The 16760-nt window shown below is 35.3% G+C and overlaps 1 protein-coding gene and 1 pseudogene across 1 annotated transcript; one reads left to right on the top strand and one right to left on the bottom strand.

Annotated features, from left to right (window-relative positions):
* Positions 1-132: 132 nt before the first annotated feature.
* Positions 133-5087, bottom strand: LOC105038629 (uncharacterized). Its single transcript, XM_010914495.2, has 6 exons — positions 4877-5087; positions 3761-3860; positions 3345-3650; positions 3103-3185; positions 1027-1105; positions 133-464 (listed from the first exon to the last, which is right to left on the bottom strand). The coding sequence occupies exons 2-6, from the start codon at positions 3813-3815 to the stop codon at positions 322-324; spliced, it is 666 nt and encodes a 221-aa protein (XP_010912797.1). The 5' UTR covers positions 3816-3860; positions 4877-5087; the 3' UTR covers positions 133-321.
* LOC105038710 (uncharacterized) lies at positions 2659-13206 on the top strand (annotated as a pseudogene).
* The last annotated feature ends 3554 nt before the right edge of the window (positions 13207-16760 follow it).

The following is a 16760-nucleotide window of genomic DNA, read 5'->3' as shown; positions in this document are numbered from 1 at the left end:
TTCTGTCAAAAATTAAATGTTTTATTCTAATGAACCTTTATTGTACTGATTTCCACCAAGCAGGGAAACAGGGGCTGCATGGGATTTTTTTGGCTCAGCATTGAAGTCTTGGAAGAACAGTAAGGCAAGTAATGGCAAAATGTAGATAGTGATCCATTGCAAACAGAAACATGAGAATATTTGCGTTCAGCAGCATCTTCATGTGCCATATGAACAAACACCTTTTTATGTACAAACATCATAAGGTATCCCAAAAACCAATGCATTCAAAAAAAAAAAAATCCCAAGCTTGACAGATTTTAATGCTACTCAAGTTGATCACTACTCTAGTGCCAAAGAGATGGATGATGGAAGATTCTTCTGAGGCGACAGCTCATCTTTCAGCTTGAACTCAATTTCATGGTCAACAATTGGAAGATGACCAAGCTCCAGTTCAAAAGGAAGATCAACAATGTTTTTCTTAACTGAAAGCAAAAAAGTAGCACATATTAGAAGAAAAAATAATACTCAAATTTACAAGACAGTAAAAAGTGGGTATTGCATGAGCATATGTTGCATTAGAAACTACAATATGTATACAAACACACACATGGGTCAAGATGAGGTTATATGTGGTGCAATTTTTATGGAGTTGCACCTATTTTTTGAATTGGATGGAGTTCCCCATCGTTCATTTATCTCTAAACTATTTATGAATCAAAAATTATGTGATTTGGAGATCCTTGGCTTATGCAATGAAGTGGTCAAAAAATATGTATCATTTTGTGTTATTTGAACTATCCAACTTTTGATCATATGATGCATAGAGTAGGGTCTCCAAATTGCATGATTTTTTATATGTAAATAATTTAAAGGCAGTAGATTTTTTATATGTAAGCAATTTAAAGATAGCAGATTACATCTGAAAGCTCGGATCATCGATGTGGGACTACCACCATCCAATTCAAAAAATGTGTACCTTGAGAATCTGACCCTTTTGTATATATGTATGGACACACACAGAGAGAGAGAGAGAGAGAGAGAGACCTGAAGCTGACTCTTTAATGAGAGGAAGCAACTCTGGCTCCAACTCTATCTTCATTGTATATTCAGTATCCTTGATTTCCTAAGTTGGAAGCAAAAAAACAAAAAAAGTTAAGCTCAAGCAATTCTTTGAAAATACGCTGCTAGTTCTTTAAAAAATATAAATGAAAATATTCATGCAGTTACATAAATTAGTTACTTGTATGTGCTTTGCATGCAATAGAGTGGGACAGCGTTTCTTAATAGAAAGGACTTAGGCTCTAGAGCCATTGTGATGGGAGAGTGAGGGCAGTGTAGTAAATAACTTAAAAATGGAGTGGAACTCATGTGAAGTTGCTGCCCCTAGAGTTCATGTTATACATAGAGCTATTTACTCCAATGCCTATAATCTATTATATCATCCCTGATAGTATAAAGATTGTCTATCAATGTAAATACCCTTCCAATGGTAATAAATGAATGATAATAAAACTTGTTTCCTTTTGGATGAACAATGTTTTCGACCAATTTTGTGGTAATAACTGAAAGAAAAGGTTGCAAATACACAAGAAATACAGAGAATTGAGAATATAAGATGAGGCTGAGAAGAGATATCATCAGTGAAACTTTTAACAAGTAACAACATGCAAGACCCAGATTTAAATAAGTTCAGATACGATGTGGCTAAAATGATGATAACCCACATAAGGGATGAAAGCTTGCAGACTATCTTGTCAAATAAAAATTGAAGTGTTGCATGAAATATTTCATGGTGCCATAGCCCCATCACATGCAAACATGGTAAAGATTCTTTTCTTCTTCCTTCCGGGAATAATAGCAGAAGTGCCACCAATCATTTCATAGAAACGATTCAAATACTTGGGAATACACATCCCAAGAATCGAACAATCTCCTCCAATGTAAGGGGGGGCACAAACACCAGGTCAACATGTTTGCCAACAATGCTGCATGCACATGCATAACAAGTACCACTCATAATTCATCAACTCTAATAGCGCTAACTCCCCAACATAATCCCCAGTAGAAAAGACCGTATACATTCTTTAATTCTCTCTTCTATGACCCCAATAAAAAAGGTCTAATATTGCTGTTACAAGTGCTCTATCCATTTCCTAAATGGACCTAAATTTGAAATTGAAATGCAACCTAAAGAAATTCCAAATGATGTCTATCTTTCTTAACATGCACCAGTATACTGATGAAAATGGGAGACAGTGCAAGGTAATGAAGGAAAAAAATTGCAATGCCAAATGCTAGTATTTGATTTTATGATGACATATCTCAGCAGTTCTATATTTGTACATAATGAATTCACAGGTGTTCTAAATAAAATATTTTAATTTACTTGCATTATTAGGACCTGGTTGTTTAAGACAAAGTTCATATTTCAGAAAAGCCTTGCTACATATTTCAGAAAAGCCTACCCCCAAAGTATATGGATCAGACTTGCAGGACATGCTATTGTCAGATAATAAGCACTATAATTAAGAAGCGATGAGAAAGGTAGAAGAACCATATCCTACTCCATTTGGGTCTGAGAATCATCGGAAGCAATTAAGCTAAAATCTCACTTATAGTCTGTTGCAATTTAACATAAGCAAAACTATATCCTGTATTTTCTTTTCTTTCAGACAAATGCCAGAGTTGATAAAATAATCATACCTCTGTCTTCGTGCATTCACAAAGAAAGAAACAAGAAAGAAAAGAAAAAGGAAAGAAAAATAAGCCAAAGAGTGCCTCCTGCTAGAAAATTTTAGTAGTGTTCATAGAAAGTTTTATAATGAGGATGACATCATTATATGTTTTTCCTGAGAGAGAACATAATGAACAAAACATGCTCAATTAGCATGCACATAATATGCTCTGTTTAAAAAAAAAAATGGTAAACCCAAAATCATTATTTTCATAAAAATCAAGTGACGTTCGTAAATTATGTCATTGTAAGATATATCACTATAGTATCTTGTGGCCATGTTCCAACCCTTACATGTAAATTGTCACGGACCACTTCTTATAAATTACTACAACCTTAGGATTATAGGATATTTAAAACACAAGATTACCAATCAAAAAACATACCTTCGCTGGCAACCCAAAATCGTAGGCAACATTTGACCACTTGTGCAATCCAGACAGTACCTTCTCAACTTTCTTCTTTATGCCTAAATTAACAGAAGGTGAAAATATCACTTTAATAAGTGGATGAACCAGTGATACAGTAAATAAGAAGCTAGAAACTAAGAAATAGCAAGAAATCTTAATAAACATTCTGGTAAAAAAAAAAAAAAAAAAGGGAAAATAAGACTTGGTATGGATCTTACGTCCTTCCACCATATCACTCTGGAGCTTCTGTAAGTCATTTCCTGTGAAATGAGCATGCTCAATTCCCTCCTTGGCCCATTCATTGCAAATTCTTATATCCTCGTCTGTCACAATAGTACTCTTCGGGGCATTCAGGGTGGTCTGACGGCTCCGTATTCCAGACTTCTCTTTCAAAGTGGAGCTCTTTGATACACCAGCAAACAGAGGTGTGCCGGTATTTGAAACATCCGTCAAAGCTTTTCTGACTCGATGCCCAGTTTTTGCAGGTTTTGAGAGATCAGCTTTCACCCCACCGACACCCTTTCCTGGAAATACAACAAACATTTTTAAGTTCATGGTGGTCTTCCAAAATTAAAATATACATGAACATGTGCAGCTAAAATCCAGTTTTGCAAACATCAGGAACCATGTATACCTCGATAATTGGGTACATTCTCATTGTGAACAACAAGAGGAGTTCGAGAAGCCATAGACTTCTGCCAAAGTCAACCTTTCAGAAGTAGTCGAAGAAAATCCTGATGACAAATGTCACACATGCAAAACAATTTAGAAAAACCTGCGGAAACCTCACATGAAGATGAAGGAATCGAGAATATCTGAAGCAAGATGAAGTATTTGCTTCTTGAGAATTGTTTGTTATTCTTGTGTAATTTAAACATCATCACTAACGCTACAATCATGGTAAATAAAATATGTATCAACACAATAAGCCACAGATTCTTAATAAACTTGAAAAGCATATAGCCATATAAAGATCACATGATTACAAATGGAATAATAATAATTACGTACGTAGCAAGCATTCTGGGAAAGCTACACAAAGTAACATGCAGACTGTTCTCCTTCTTGATGCATCACTAAGGTAAGCCGCCAACATCAAGTTTAAAGAAAGCAAACATTCTCAACTAGCACCTAATCAATGTAATAGATTCTAAATACACAGATCACTGCCCAAGAACCATAGGAAACAGACATGGAACAATAAGTTGGGATCTAAAATTTTCCATCCCTGGAAACCAAGCCTAACGACATTCCCATCAAACATCATCTTCTCGTATAATCTGGTAGCAAGATAAAAGAAATATAACAGAGACAACAGACTTACACATCTTTAAAGAACCAGGAGGGGCGATGGGGGGATGGGATTAAATTAATCATTTCAAAACTTTTCATGCTAAAGATTCATGGGTGGCCATCATTTCTTTTCAAGAAATTCAGTTTTAAGACGAAATCATCCAAGTAGAAAAAAAAGGGATTAAGCAAGAACTCCTTTATTGAGACAGGAACCAGGGGATGAGGGGAAATCTCAGAAGTGGAATCGGGGCAATACTTTAAAAAAAAATGCAAAAAAAAAAAAAAAGATTTATGCAAAATCAAGCAAGAGAGAGAAATTGCTCCGGAAACTAGAAGGAGAAAAGAATCAAACAGAAGCGGATCGCATCAATGCGAGGAAAAACCTAAAACACCAAGATTCGGAGAACTTACGAGAACTAGAAAAGAAAAATGGGGGAAGACGAAGGGAAGGCGTTACCAGAGATCGATTCGCGTCTGGGAGATACCCTGATTTCTGGATCGATTGGAAAACTATCGACGAGACCTCTTGCCCGAGATCCGAGAGGAAGCGGCGAGAGCGCTATTCTTGGGAGAGCGAAAACCGAGAAGAGAAGGACTGCATGAACCTAACGGCTAGTCTCCTCCCCGATATGTAAAGCGAGGCCAACGGTCATCTCCCATGAAAGATGATAAGCTCACCCCTTTTTCTGGTAGACACTCCTTTCATTTCTTTTATTGTTTAATTTAAAAAAAAAAAAAAAACAGAAATGTGTGGGTAACGAAAGGTACCTTGCATTTCCCATAGATTCTGCACAGGAACTGCAGACTCCAAAATGGGAGCTACAAAACTTACAAGTAATTATAGCTGGCTTGAGGCTCCTAGCCGACCTAATTTTTATGTAAGTTACATTTACAAAGCTCTCGCTGTCATGGCCCCTGAAATGATATAGATTTTCTATTTATTGCAAGATCTTAATTTCCTATATATACTCCAATGATTCTTTAATTTGATGATATTAATTTTTCTTTAAAAAGTTTGATAATATTAACACAGCACACATGGCAACTAACCTAATCTTTCATACTTGAATAAAACCTATCAATCGAGACCAACTATTATTTAGTTTGAGATCTGATTGTCAACAAGACTTTTTGAGTTCAATTTGTTTGATCTAACTATCAACTTGTTAACATCTTCATGAAAGGAGTGGCCTCTGCATCAAATTTCTTCTTCGGCACTCTAAATTCTCTTGTTTATGCTCCAATTATTTATGGGAGAGTGGTCCAGTAGCTGAAGATGTATCATAATTTGAATATTTTCTATATATTTTATGATTCATTCATTTTCTATTTTAATTTTGCTATAGTTGGGTTGGTAAAGTTAATCCTTATAATTCTAAATATAGCATGATATTATACATTTCATTATATCGTAAATATATGATTTCAACCTGGCTATTCAAAACAAAACTAAATTCAGATTTTTAGTTTGAATGATAGATAGCTATCTACTTATGCAAGCAAAGAGAAGCTTTCTTTCGGTTGATGAAGCCTATTGAAAAAATTTGCACCATAAATTAGGGATAACTCTCCTTGCAAGCATACCCCTAAACTCTCCGATTTTTTGATGAAGATTCAATGAGTACCATAGTAGTGTATGTTTTCAACAATCTATTTGCTAATATTTAGATGGATCAAGCTAGCAATACTTGGCTTAACCAAAAAGAAAAAGAATTCAAAAATTCAAAAATAAAAATAAAAAACTACTAATATCTATTTTTTTTAATTGTGCTAATGATGAGGTTAGCTATAGATAATATATCTTACAAAATTATGTGATTTTAGGTTTTATCTCAGGAATATGTATTTATAAAAAATTGATAGCTATATCAATAGGCGAAAGGTTCAAAGGCAACTAGTAGAAATATAAAGAAAAAAAAAATCAAAAAGACAACCAAAAAAGACCACACTTTTTTATTGTACTGTTTATCTTTTTGCTTTTTTATAATCATAACTTTTGACTCCTAATTTTGGAATCAAAATCTATGGATAAACTTCAAAAAAGCCCCTATCCCCGGTCCTTCTCCTAATCTACAAACAAAATCAAGATCTCTTTTTTTTTATTATTATTTTTATTATGTAATCATAACTATATGCTCATGAGGAATCAGGATCGACCTTTCACTAGTTAATTTTTCTCTTCAAGAAAATATTTGCATGCTTCCTCCTACTTTCCTGTTCTAAATTTGAATTATGATGACTCATTATGGTTAGACAAATCTTGATCCCAAGCGAATTTCCTTTCTCCTTAATTTTCACCCTCAGCAAACTCACTTTCAACTCAATCCTTCTTTACACTCATAGATCATTCATTTAACATTCTCTTTCTTATATTGAATGTTTTATGTTTGTAACCTCTTGTTACATCTTTCTATCCATTACTCTAATTTAATAAATGGTATTTAATGATTTTGATGTCATCTTTTACATGCCTTGCAACTTTAGATATCAATCTAAAGTCTAAATAAGCTGTCTTTATGTGGGGTCTCTTGACTCGATCTTGGACTCAAACATACTCTCATTGGGTGCTTGGACTGATTTTTGTAACCAATTGACTAAGCCATCTTTTCTACCAACAACATCAATCTTTACAACATTTGTCAATAAATTTTTGTCAAAAACATCAGTTAGTAAATTGATATACAGTGTACCTACGGGACACCAGAATTGCAAGTCAAAAAAGATTTTATTATAATACTCTTTTATTATATTTCATTATAAAAGATATTCAGATTTTTTGCTTTTTCTCCCTCCCACTTGTCCCACCTCCGTGCCGCCTCCACCCCCACTCACTGGCGGTTGTCTCCAGCCCCCACCCCCTCTCCTCGATGCTCGTGCTGCTCCACCTCTTCCCTCCCCTCTCTTCCAACCTCGCCCCCACCAAAACTGGCACTCATGCACCCCCAACCCCCATTGGCACTCTTGCACACTCCCAACCCCCCTGTGCTCGTGCGACTTCCTTGCTTGTGCTGCAATGCACCCCCCCCTCCGCTGCTTGTGCCGCCTCACCCCTTCCCTTCCCTCTTTCTCTCCTCCCCCCCCCCGCCCATGCCCCCACCCACAATCAGAGCTCATACGCCCCCCTCCCCCACGTTCGTGCCGCCCCACCCCTTCCCTCCCTCTCTCTCTCCAGCACCTCCTCCCCCGGCCCTCATGCACGCACCCAACCCTCCCCCTCATTGGTGCTCGTGCCACCCCCGTCCCCCTCCCACAATCGTGCCGCCTCCCTACTCATGCTGCACTACCCCCCCGGCCCCCACCGATGATCGTGTGCCCGCCCTCAAGCTGCACCCCCTTCTCTTTATTCTTCTTCTTCACCGCTCACCCGAGGATCCTCCGTCCACTGATGCTCCCCCCATCCATGCGGCTTCGCCACCGCGCCCCCTCCCTCACCCACGGTGCTCCTCATGTGCCTCTGCTGTCGGATCCTCCACCACTATCTCTCCCAACTCTTCCACCTTTCGGGATGATGGTTTTGAAAAAAAAAATCATCGTTTACAATTTTAAAGTAATATTAATTTTTGAAATATTTACTGCACCAATCATACATATGAATATCTCATCTAGTTGAAACCTAGATGATCTATATTTAATTTGATGATAAAAAATAGATAAAAAATAAAAAGATTAGAATGCTCTATGGAGCATGCAGCAAAATTCAAAATTTAATGACGGAGGAACAAAGTATGCCTTGGCATATCTGTTATTAACTCAAAAGTCGAGCCTGATTCTAGTCGTTGATATGTAAACCGTAAGGGCATTATATTTTCTGTTTTCGTAAACCTCTCAGTGATAGTTAGATCAAGATCAAATGGTCAGAATACGTTAGCATTCCTGACCTTCTCACCAACTCAACCCTATTTGTACTTTCATGACTCTAAATGATCAAAATGCCCTAGATCTCATCACAAGAAAAAAATAAAAGATGAGGATTCTGTGCATTAAACATCATATTTTTGATAAGCACGATATTTATGGTGTGTGACGACGAGAGAAATTGAGTCGAATGTATAAAAGACCTCTCCCTCTCGCTCTTGTGTCTCGTGGGAGTAATAAAATCTTTCTCAGCCTATAAATGTAAGATCGAGTAATCACACTATTTTTTACGATGATAGGAGAGATTTGATACTTGTTCTGCTCGTCGCTTCTCACGGATACCTTTCTTTGGATTATTTTTTTTTTCAATTTTTTGGTTTTTAAATTGGATTTTTTTCTTATTTTTCTGCTTAATCTGATACTTTTTTATGTTTTAATTCTTAGATTGGGATTTTTTTTTGTTGAAAGGATCAAAGATTAGTTATTTTTTATTTTTAGAATAAAAAGTTGATGGTTTTCTTTTTGTTTGGGGTTTAATCTGTTCGATTAATTGAACTCATTTTGTTCATTTCTTTAATGTTGGATTGATAGAAAGTTGAGATTTTTAGGAGGTTTTATATTTTTTTTAAGATTAAAAATAAAATTTTTTAGATGCTTTGGCTAATATTTTATATTCAGTTTTGATCTTCAATTTTTTTTATGAGAATCGTTTGCATGTGCATGAGCTTTTGTTTTCTTTTTTTTTTCATTTCAGGATAATAAGTTTTTTCTGCCTCTTTATTTCTTCTTCTTTCTAAGCTCTACCCGAAATTTTGAATCACTTAATTTGTGATCTCGCTTTTAATGCGTAATTTTGCTTCTTTCTTTTGGTTGTGACGAATGATTCATTTTTTGTGTAACAAAAAATATTGATATTATTGTTATATTATGTGATATATGTGATGCTAAAATGGATGTATCGTCAAACATAGTAGCCACTAATAATGGATTGGATTGCTATTATTTAAACTCCATGTCAGTTCATAAAGTGATGAATCCACCCTTGATCACTCCCCTGATGCTATGGTCATCATCAATTTAGGGTGTTTATAGGAGGATCTTGATTAGATATTTTTCTAGCATATTTGTGATACAGGATACTAAGGTCACATGTTTGTTGGTAACTGTATAGTTGGATGGGCTTTTGATCATCAGATGTTGATCAGGTGACTATAAATGAGTGAGCTATTTTGTTTTCTGAGTTTTTTTTGAATTTTGGTAAGAAAGTGAGTCTATTGCAAGTAATGTTGAGATGAAAAGCACATAATAATCTTCTTTTTCTAATTTTTCACTTAATGTAATTTATTTTTAGGAAGAGGAACTTCTGTTTACTGGATGTTTTTCAAAGATTACTGAGGGTAGTTTTTCATTTATTGTTTTGCTTGCTTTTAGAAATTTTTTTTTTGATATAATAAGGTGGTTGGGTCTGTCAAACCTAAAAATTAGAAAAATCTCTGAAATTACGGATTTAAAACTTTTGAATTTTTAAAAGTGGTGACTTTTTCTGCCCTCTCTCCTTATGTTTCCAATTTATATCCTTATAATTTGAGCAAACAAAACTAGGAATATCATGAAAGCATATCATGATGCTTTTTCTTTTTCCTTTTAGTACCTGAGAGGGCCTTCCCACTTTCTTAAAAAAATGTTATATCATGTTAGGGGATATCTTCAATGCTCTATAATATAAAAATAACATACTGGTATCATGCACAGGATAAGTTTATCTATCTATATCAAATGGAGAACACAATAAAAATTAGTGCAATACATGGGGGTTAGTTGAATATCAAGTTACCAAGTCAGCATTAGATGGGCCCTAAAAGTATTTTGTATACACTGAGAAGCATCACCAGGCATTTTTTTTTCATATTATAGAGTTGTAATTCTTCTACAGCATTTAAGTTTAATACAGTAACATAATAATTTTGAAGGATTTCTTTTGAGGTTAGTTACTAGAAGTTGAATACACGACATATCCTATGCATGTTTCATGGTAACCCATATTCATTCCATGCATACATTGTTGATGAGAAATTTTGTAGCCTTCATTTCTCCCTTATTTTATTAACAAAAGCATCAGTACATCAGGGTTATTATAAATATCTACATATTTATACTTAATCCTACTTTTGTATTGAAGTCTGAAAATGCTGACAGGGTTGGCTAGCTTCTATCTAGAGAATGAACTCGTTCCTTTTCAAAAAAAATTATTTGTTATTATATTGACCTCTTCAGTTATCATTTTCTTGTGCTGCATATATTAGATCCCTTAATTCAACAAAGATAATTGTTGAGAATTTCACCATCTTTGACTCACTGAAGCATTTGGTTCCATGTGATTCCTGATATAGTTTGAATGTCATAATTTAAAATAATTAACTTAGCATTTTATTTTGAAATGACTATCTAGGGCGCTATTGAAGATAATGTCTATGATAAAAAAGAGGGTTGTGGGGCAGTTGGGGGCATTTTGGGTTACTATCAAAGGGTTGTTTTACTCTAAAATATGTATACTGGTCCATCTATTCAGTTTCATGAATTCATGAAAGTATTTAATAGATAAAGTCCATTCTAGTGATTTTTGGATGAAGTATAAATATTATGAAAACACAGATTTGCATTACCATGGAGCTACTTGAACTTGCTTATTTTTTTTAATATGGCTAGATATTGGTTTGCATCTGACTATTTGGAGATTCTAAGATGCTAAAAGTAGCAGCTAGAGTTCTATTGTGGCTATTGGAAGTAAAGGATTATTGTACTTATGGTAGGTATTTTCTTTTGTTAGATTTGATATTTATTAAGCTAACTTGTCACCCGGTATATGTTTGTGTAGTTTACTAAGCTTTTAATGTTAGAATTTCTTTTATTCTATTTGCTTTTAGTAGTTGTGGCATATAAAATATTTTTGGAGAATAGCATGATGTTCTATCTAGATGTCATTTTGTGCAAACTCAATTAATTTTATTTTGGACTTTTTAAGGTGAGATGCCTTATCCTGTTCTCTACAGAGTGTTTAACTTGGTTTATTTTGTTTTCTTGTGATTTGTCAAGGTCTAATGTCTTAGCAGGCCTCTTCAATTTCATATAAGATTTGGATCTTTGGTTTTATTACATATTTGGATTAGAACTGATCATAGGTCGGGCCTCAGGCCTAAACTCTATTCATTTTTGTCGAGCTTCAAGCCAGGTCTATTTACAATTTGATATTTTCTGTGCCCAAGCCCAGCCCATGATCAGCTCTAATTTGGATATATTATAGTGCTGATAGCTTGATTTTTAAATTCTAGAAAAATGGACTTCATTGGTAGTAATGAATCTTTCAAACAAACAAAGGAGATGTTGCCTAGAATCCAGTCAGTCTTTAGGAACACCGGTACCTGTAGTTGGTCCAAAGATAATTTTAGAGGTTATAAGATAGGTCTGAATCAAATTGACACAGAGAAGGCTATCAAAGGTTATAAGGCAAGCCTGAATTAAATTGACATAGAGAAGGCTACTATTTTTCTTCTAGTATCAGAAGTCAAAAATTTTGATATTGAGAAACCAATGGATTATATTGAAGGATTGTCTGATGAGAGTGACTATTCATGATTGTCTTTAGATAGTTCTGATGGGATCATTATTTTCAGATAGTCTTCATCATTGTTTAGTTCTGATGGCTCGTAAGATAAATGGGAGTTTGATTGCTGGGATTTGTCCATCCATGATCGGCTATCATCATCATCATTATTATCTGAAAGCTTTGATGTTTCCTCAGATAAAGATACTGATTTTTTTGACTTCGATGGGTTTAGTATGAGTCCTACGGGCAAGACACCCTTAGTTCTTAATAGACCCTACGAAGGTACGAAGGGAAAAGATCTGAACGAGGAACTTATCTTGCAGTTACATGAAACTATCAGAAATAAGGTAAAACATCCTCAGATTGGGCATTCAGAGAGTGGTGATTCTCAATATGAGGTATCTCGCTGGGAGGATTTGCCAGTTACCAGTCATCCTTATACATCCTTCAATACATATGATGATACACCATCTCGATATCTTGATAGAACAAACATATGGGTATCAACATTGGATCTTGAAAGGGAGGATTCCAAGTTGATACAAGATAGGGAACAAGTGTTTGACATCCTTGATTTGGATTTTTTCAGCCCTTCCTTTAGTACCAAATAGGATTTTCAAATTAGGCCTTCTAGCTATTCTTCCAGATCTTCTATCGGCCAGAAAGATGAAGTCAACAATGCTGCAGAAGAATCTGATTTTGATGAACCTCTCTTTTGGCCATTTGACCATAGCTCCTATAGATGTCTTGAATTGAAGAGCTTCCTATCCTTGTCACCTCATAAGGATGGAGGCATTGATGGTGTTTCAGATCCTTATGAATCAAAATTAGTCTGCTTGAGACTCCATCGGGAGAACATGCCAGCCGGTGGATAAGTCAACCAAGGATGTAGAAGAAGTATTACATTCAGTCCAACACCAAAGTCAGCTGCTACCAAATGTAAAACTAGAGGTTCTGACAAAGGTGTCTAAAAGGCTGCTGCCTCACCTTCAAGGTTGAGCAAAGCAATCAAAGTTTCTCTTGACCAGCATCTATGCAACATCTCTAAGAAAAGAAGACCACCTCACTTAAAAATTGATGTGCCAAAACACGTTAGTGGTCAGTAGATTTTGTATCAACCTTTGCAAGAGTTTGGAGGTGGCAATTTACAGGATTTAGTCATAGAAGAAGTTCTTGGAAAGTTAGTTGGGCTGAGTGAATTTGATGGTCATGAAGGCATCAATGTAGAATTTGAGCAGGATTTGTTTATTCTTTATGCATTACCCTGCAAGAATATAAAGGTGATGCCTTTAGGGAATATTGATTTGTCCCTAGATAACACGGACTGAATAAGCTTCAACTGTTTATTCTACTATGGGTATATATGAAGTATTGCAAAACAAAGAAGTGTACCATCACATATGCCAATGCCAACAAAGGTAGTTTAGCCCAGTGTCTCCATTGTTGTAGTTTGGAGCAAAGAGTTTTGCATCGGTAGAAATGAAAATTAGTCCAGGCATCCAGATGGGGAATCAATATAGGGTTCGCACACTCATAGTCTTGGTCTTTAGCAAGGAAAGAACAGCAGCGTATAGCTGTAGCTCGCTAACCTCAAATGCTAATATTGCAGTCTAGAGCAGTGGGCTTGTTCATCAGTTGGTGATTGGTCCAATAAAGTTCTACAGAGAAATGGCATAGTTTGCATCCTTGGCAAATAAGTACAATATTGCTTTTTCATTGCATGCTAGAGTAGTGGGGTATTTTGCTTTAAGTTGTGCATAATTCAATGTGTGTTCTAGAGGAGCCATTGAAAAAATTCAATGTGTGTTCTAGAGGAGCCATTGAAAAATTGAGTCCTTCACTTGGTCTGATTTTAGTCAAATGAGTAGTCTCAACATTTCCTGCATTGCATTTGGTTTAGTTGTCTCTCATGTAAATGGGCATTACAAGGTATAATATCTTGACCCATAGAGATTCACCCTCCTTTTGAACTACACCTTGTTAAAGGTTGGGTATATGCTTTCCTCCTCTACTTTATGGTTTTGTTTATGTATGAAACTTGTTACCTTGGTACAAAGATATGAATTTTGCTCTCTTATTTCATATATTAGTTTTCTTTGGTACAAGACCAGGATAGGCATGGCTAGGGTTTTCGTGTTGAAGTTTAGTGAGATGGAGTGGGGATTAGGGTTTTAGGCTCACAGTTTTTTTAGAGATGGCAGAGGTGCTATGGAGGAAGTTTGAGGAAAGAAAATAGATGGGCTAGTGGAATAGGGTAATACAGTGTGACAATAGATTAGGGTTTAGGTTGGATACAGGCACAAGTTGAGTTTAGACTTGAGAGTTTGAAAAAAAAAATATTCAAGCTTAAGCTCGGTCCGAAGTATAAAAAAATTTTGGGTTTGTCTTGGGCAAGGGTGTGGCTTAACCCGACCGAGCCTAATTTCTTTCCTAATATTGCTGTCATTATAATCGCTGTTATTCTCACTACCACTATTATCGCCTTATCACTATCTTCATTACTGCTCTTGCTATAGCCACCATCACTACTACAATCACTGTCATTGTCGTCCGATCACCTTACCATATTGTTACTATTGATCATCATTGCCTACATTATTTCCATGACTACTACGTTGTTAGTACCTCTTCATCATCGCCACTACTAAGATATGGCTTTCATTTTCTTTACCAAGGTTCACCGCCTTAGTGCCATACTTTATACTTGCACCATCCTAATATAGTGTTAATATACGATACGGTACAGATGGCAAGGTGTATCGTTACTATCATTATTCTGATCACTATCATCATATTTATTTTTTAAAAAATAATTAATTATACTAAATATACTTATATCTTTAAAAATTCAAAGATAATATAGAAAAAAAAATATTTTTATTTTTGAAAAAAAAATGATCCTGATTGAGACTTTAACTTTTCCATCTCTTTCAAAAAGAAAAAAGAAAAAAGAAAAAAGAAAAAAGAAAGAACAGTAGCAAGTTAACAGTTTCGCATCGCAATGTAAAGATAAGTTCTAGCCTATGAAGTCTTCCTAACAAGTCTGTAGGAAATGTGGTAATAGAATTTCAAAGAAGTGATCCTATCCGTCTGGTGAATAGTTTGCTACCTTTTTCCAACTTTCAATTTTGTCCCCTTGTTTCAAGGCTTTAGAAACATGATTCGACCAGTGTGTTGATCCTTTCTTGTTATTGTCTCGTTGAGTCAAATTATGATATATTTGTCCATTAGATCAAGTGGGTCTGACTAACCAATGGTTGGTGACTAAATTGATGGGACCATTCCAGTTCATGTTCTATCCAAATCAATCATTGGTTCATGGAGTGGGTCCTTTATATCCTCTATAATTGGTGTCTCTGTCCTTGATTCACCCACCATCCATTTGGATAAGTCCATCTAATCCATGTAGGTGACTGAATGAATGGTGATACCTACTGTGATCTTGTTCAAAATTGAAAAATATTTGAAAAATATCCGGTGAGCTCAAATATGAGGAGTAAGTGTTAGGAAGTTGTTTGGCTAATAGTTTTACACAGATACGCCAGAGAAATTATACCTTACATCACATGCACCATGTCAATCGAGATAAGATAAGGGAGGTCGCAATCCGAAACAAGCATATGATAAATAGAGCCTACATAAACTAAATGAGGTAATTGACGTGCTGCACCACCACGTAGTGCACATAGTGTAGGATATAATTTTTTGATATAACATTAGTTGTATTAGAATTTGATGTAAATGAAAAAGTATAATGATTTACTCTAATATTTTTATGGGAACCACGTGCTCCTCATATTCCTCTAGGTGCTTCCAGAAGAGGTTTAGGTTGATTAACTAATCTATGGAGATGTCTTGAACATCACGTATGCCAACCAAGTTCAACCTCCTTCATGACAAGTGGCCTTCCCCATTCATCTTGTGGAACAAGAAACAACCACTTGTTCGTAGGCTTCCAATTGCTTCATCAAATCAAGTTCCAATGCAATTGCACCAATTTTAATGGTCACATTGTGCTAACTATTTCTTGATAGGGATAGCTATAATGAAGTATGTTGTGCATTTTACAAAAGTTCAAGTACTAACTTGTTTTTTAATTTTTTATAAGAAATACAGCAGTTTCCATCTCGCTTCATGTGAAATACTTGAAACAAGCTCCTCACCACCCCTATAAAAATATTTCAGGAAAAAGACAGAGATAATAACAAGCATCCCATGTTGGCATATATTAGCATGTAACCTCGCTGCACAATAAAATTGTTAAGTTAATGTTATCTATTTCTTGTGCAGTGAGGTTATTAGCATGTAACCTCACTGCACAACAATGTTAAATTAAAATCTCACGGCTCAACAGTTCTAACAAACAATCAATATCATAATTAAATGAGATCCTAGTTTACGTGGACCAAGCTGAAAGTTTACAGAATCTTTTATTTCTGGCATAAAATGAAAATTTCAGGGCTCAACAATTCTAACAAACAATCAATATTATAATTACTTGAGATCTTATTTTACGTTGATCAAGTTGAAAAGTTGAACAATCTTTCACTTCTATCACAACATATCGTAATCTTTGTTCATATATGGCATTTGAGAAATAGGTATTCATCAATATAGCAAAAAGAATGCTACCAATTGTTTTCTACATTTTTTTTCGATTCAGTAGTTAGAAAAATTTTACTCTAACAATAAATTCAAACTATAAAATTTAAATTGATATTATCGTACAATAGGATGTGTATTAGCGACAAAAAATCCAAGAAAAGGCTAAAACCCTTGTTGAGTTTTCTTTGCTGATTTGCTGTTTGCAAATTGGTTAGATGATATATAAGCCCCGCTTGTCATTCACCCTTCCTATTGTATTGCATCAAGCCCCGACTAC

The sequence above is a fragment of the Elaeis guineensis genome, chromosome 1 (genome assembly GCF_000442705.2).
Source record: "Elaeis guineensis isolate ETL-2024a chromosome 1, EG11, whole genome shotgun sequence".
Lineage (NCBI taxonomy): Eukaryota > Viridiplantae > Streptophyta > Magnoliopsida > Arecales > Arecaceae > Elaeis > Elaeis guineensis.
This window is presented reverse-complemented; position numbering and strand designations above follow the sequence as displayed.

Bases quoted from the DNA above. Each gene is read 5' to 3' on its own strand.
- LOC105038629 (XM_010914495.2), bottom strand. From the start codon at position 3,815: ATGGCTTCTCGAACTCCTCTTGTTGTTCACAATGAGAATGTACCCAAT. The intron at 3,186-3,344 runs GTAAGATCCATA...CTGTTAATTTAG, and splicing joins GAGTGATATGGTGGAAGGAC to GCATAAAGAAGAAAGTTGAG. The intron at 465-1,026 runs GTCTCTCTCTCT...TTTTGCTTTCAG, and splicing joins CATTAAAGAGTCAGCTTCAG to TTAAGAAAAACATTGTTGAT.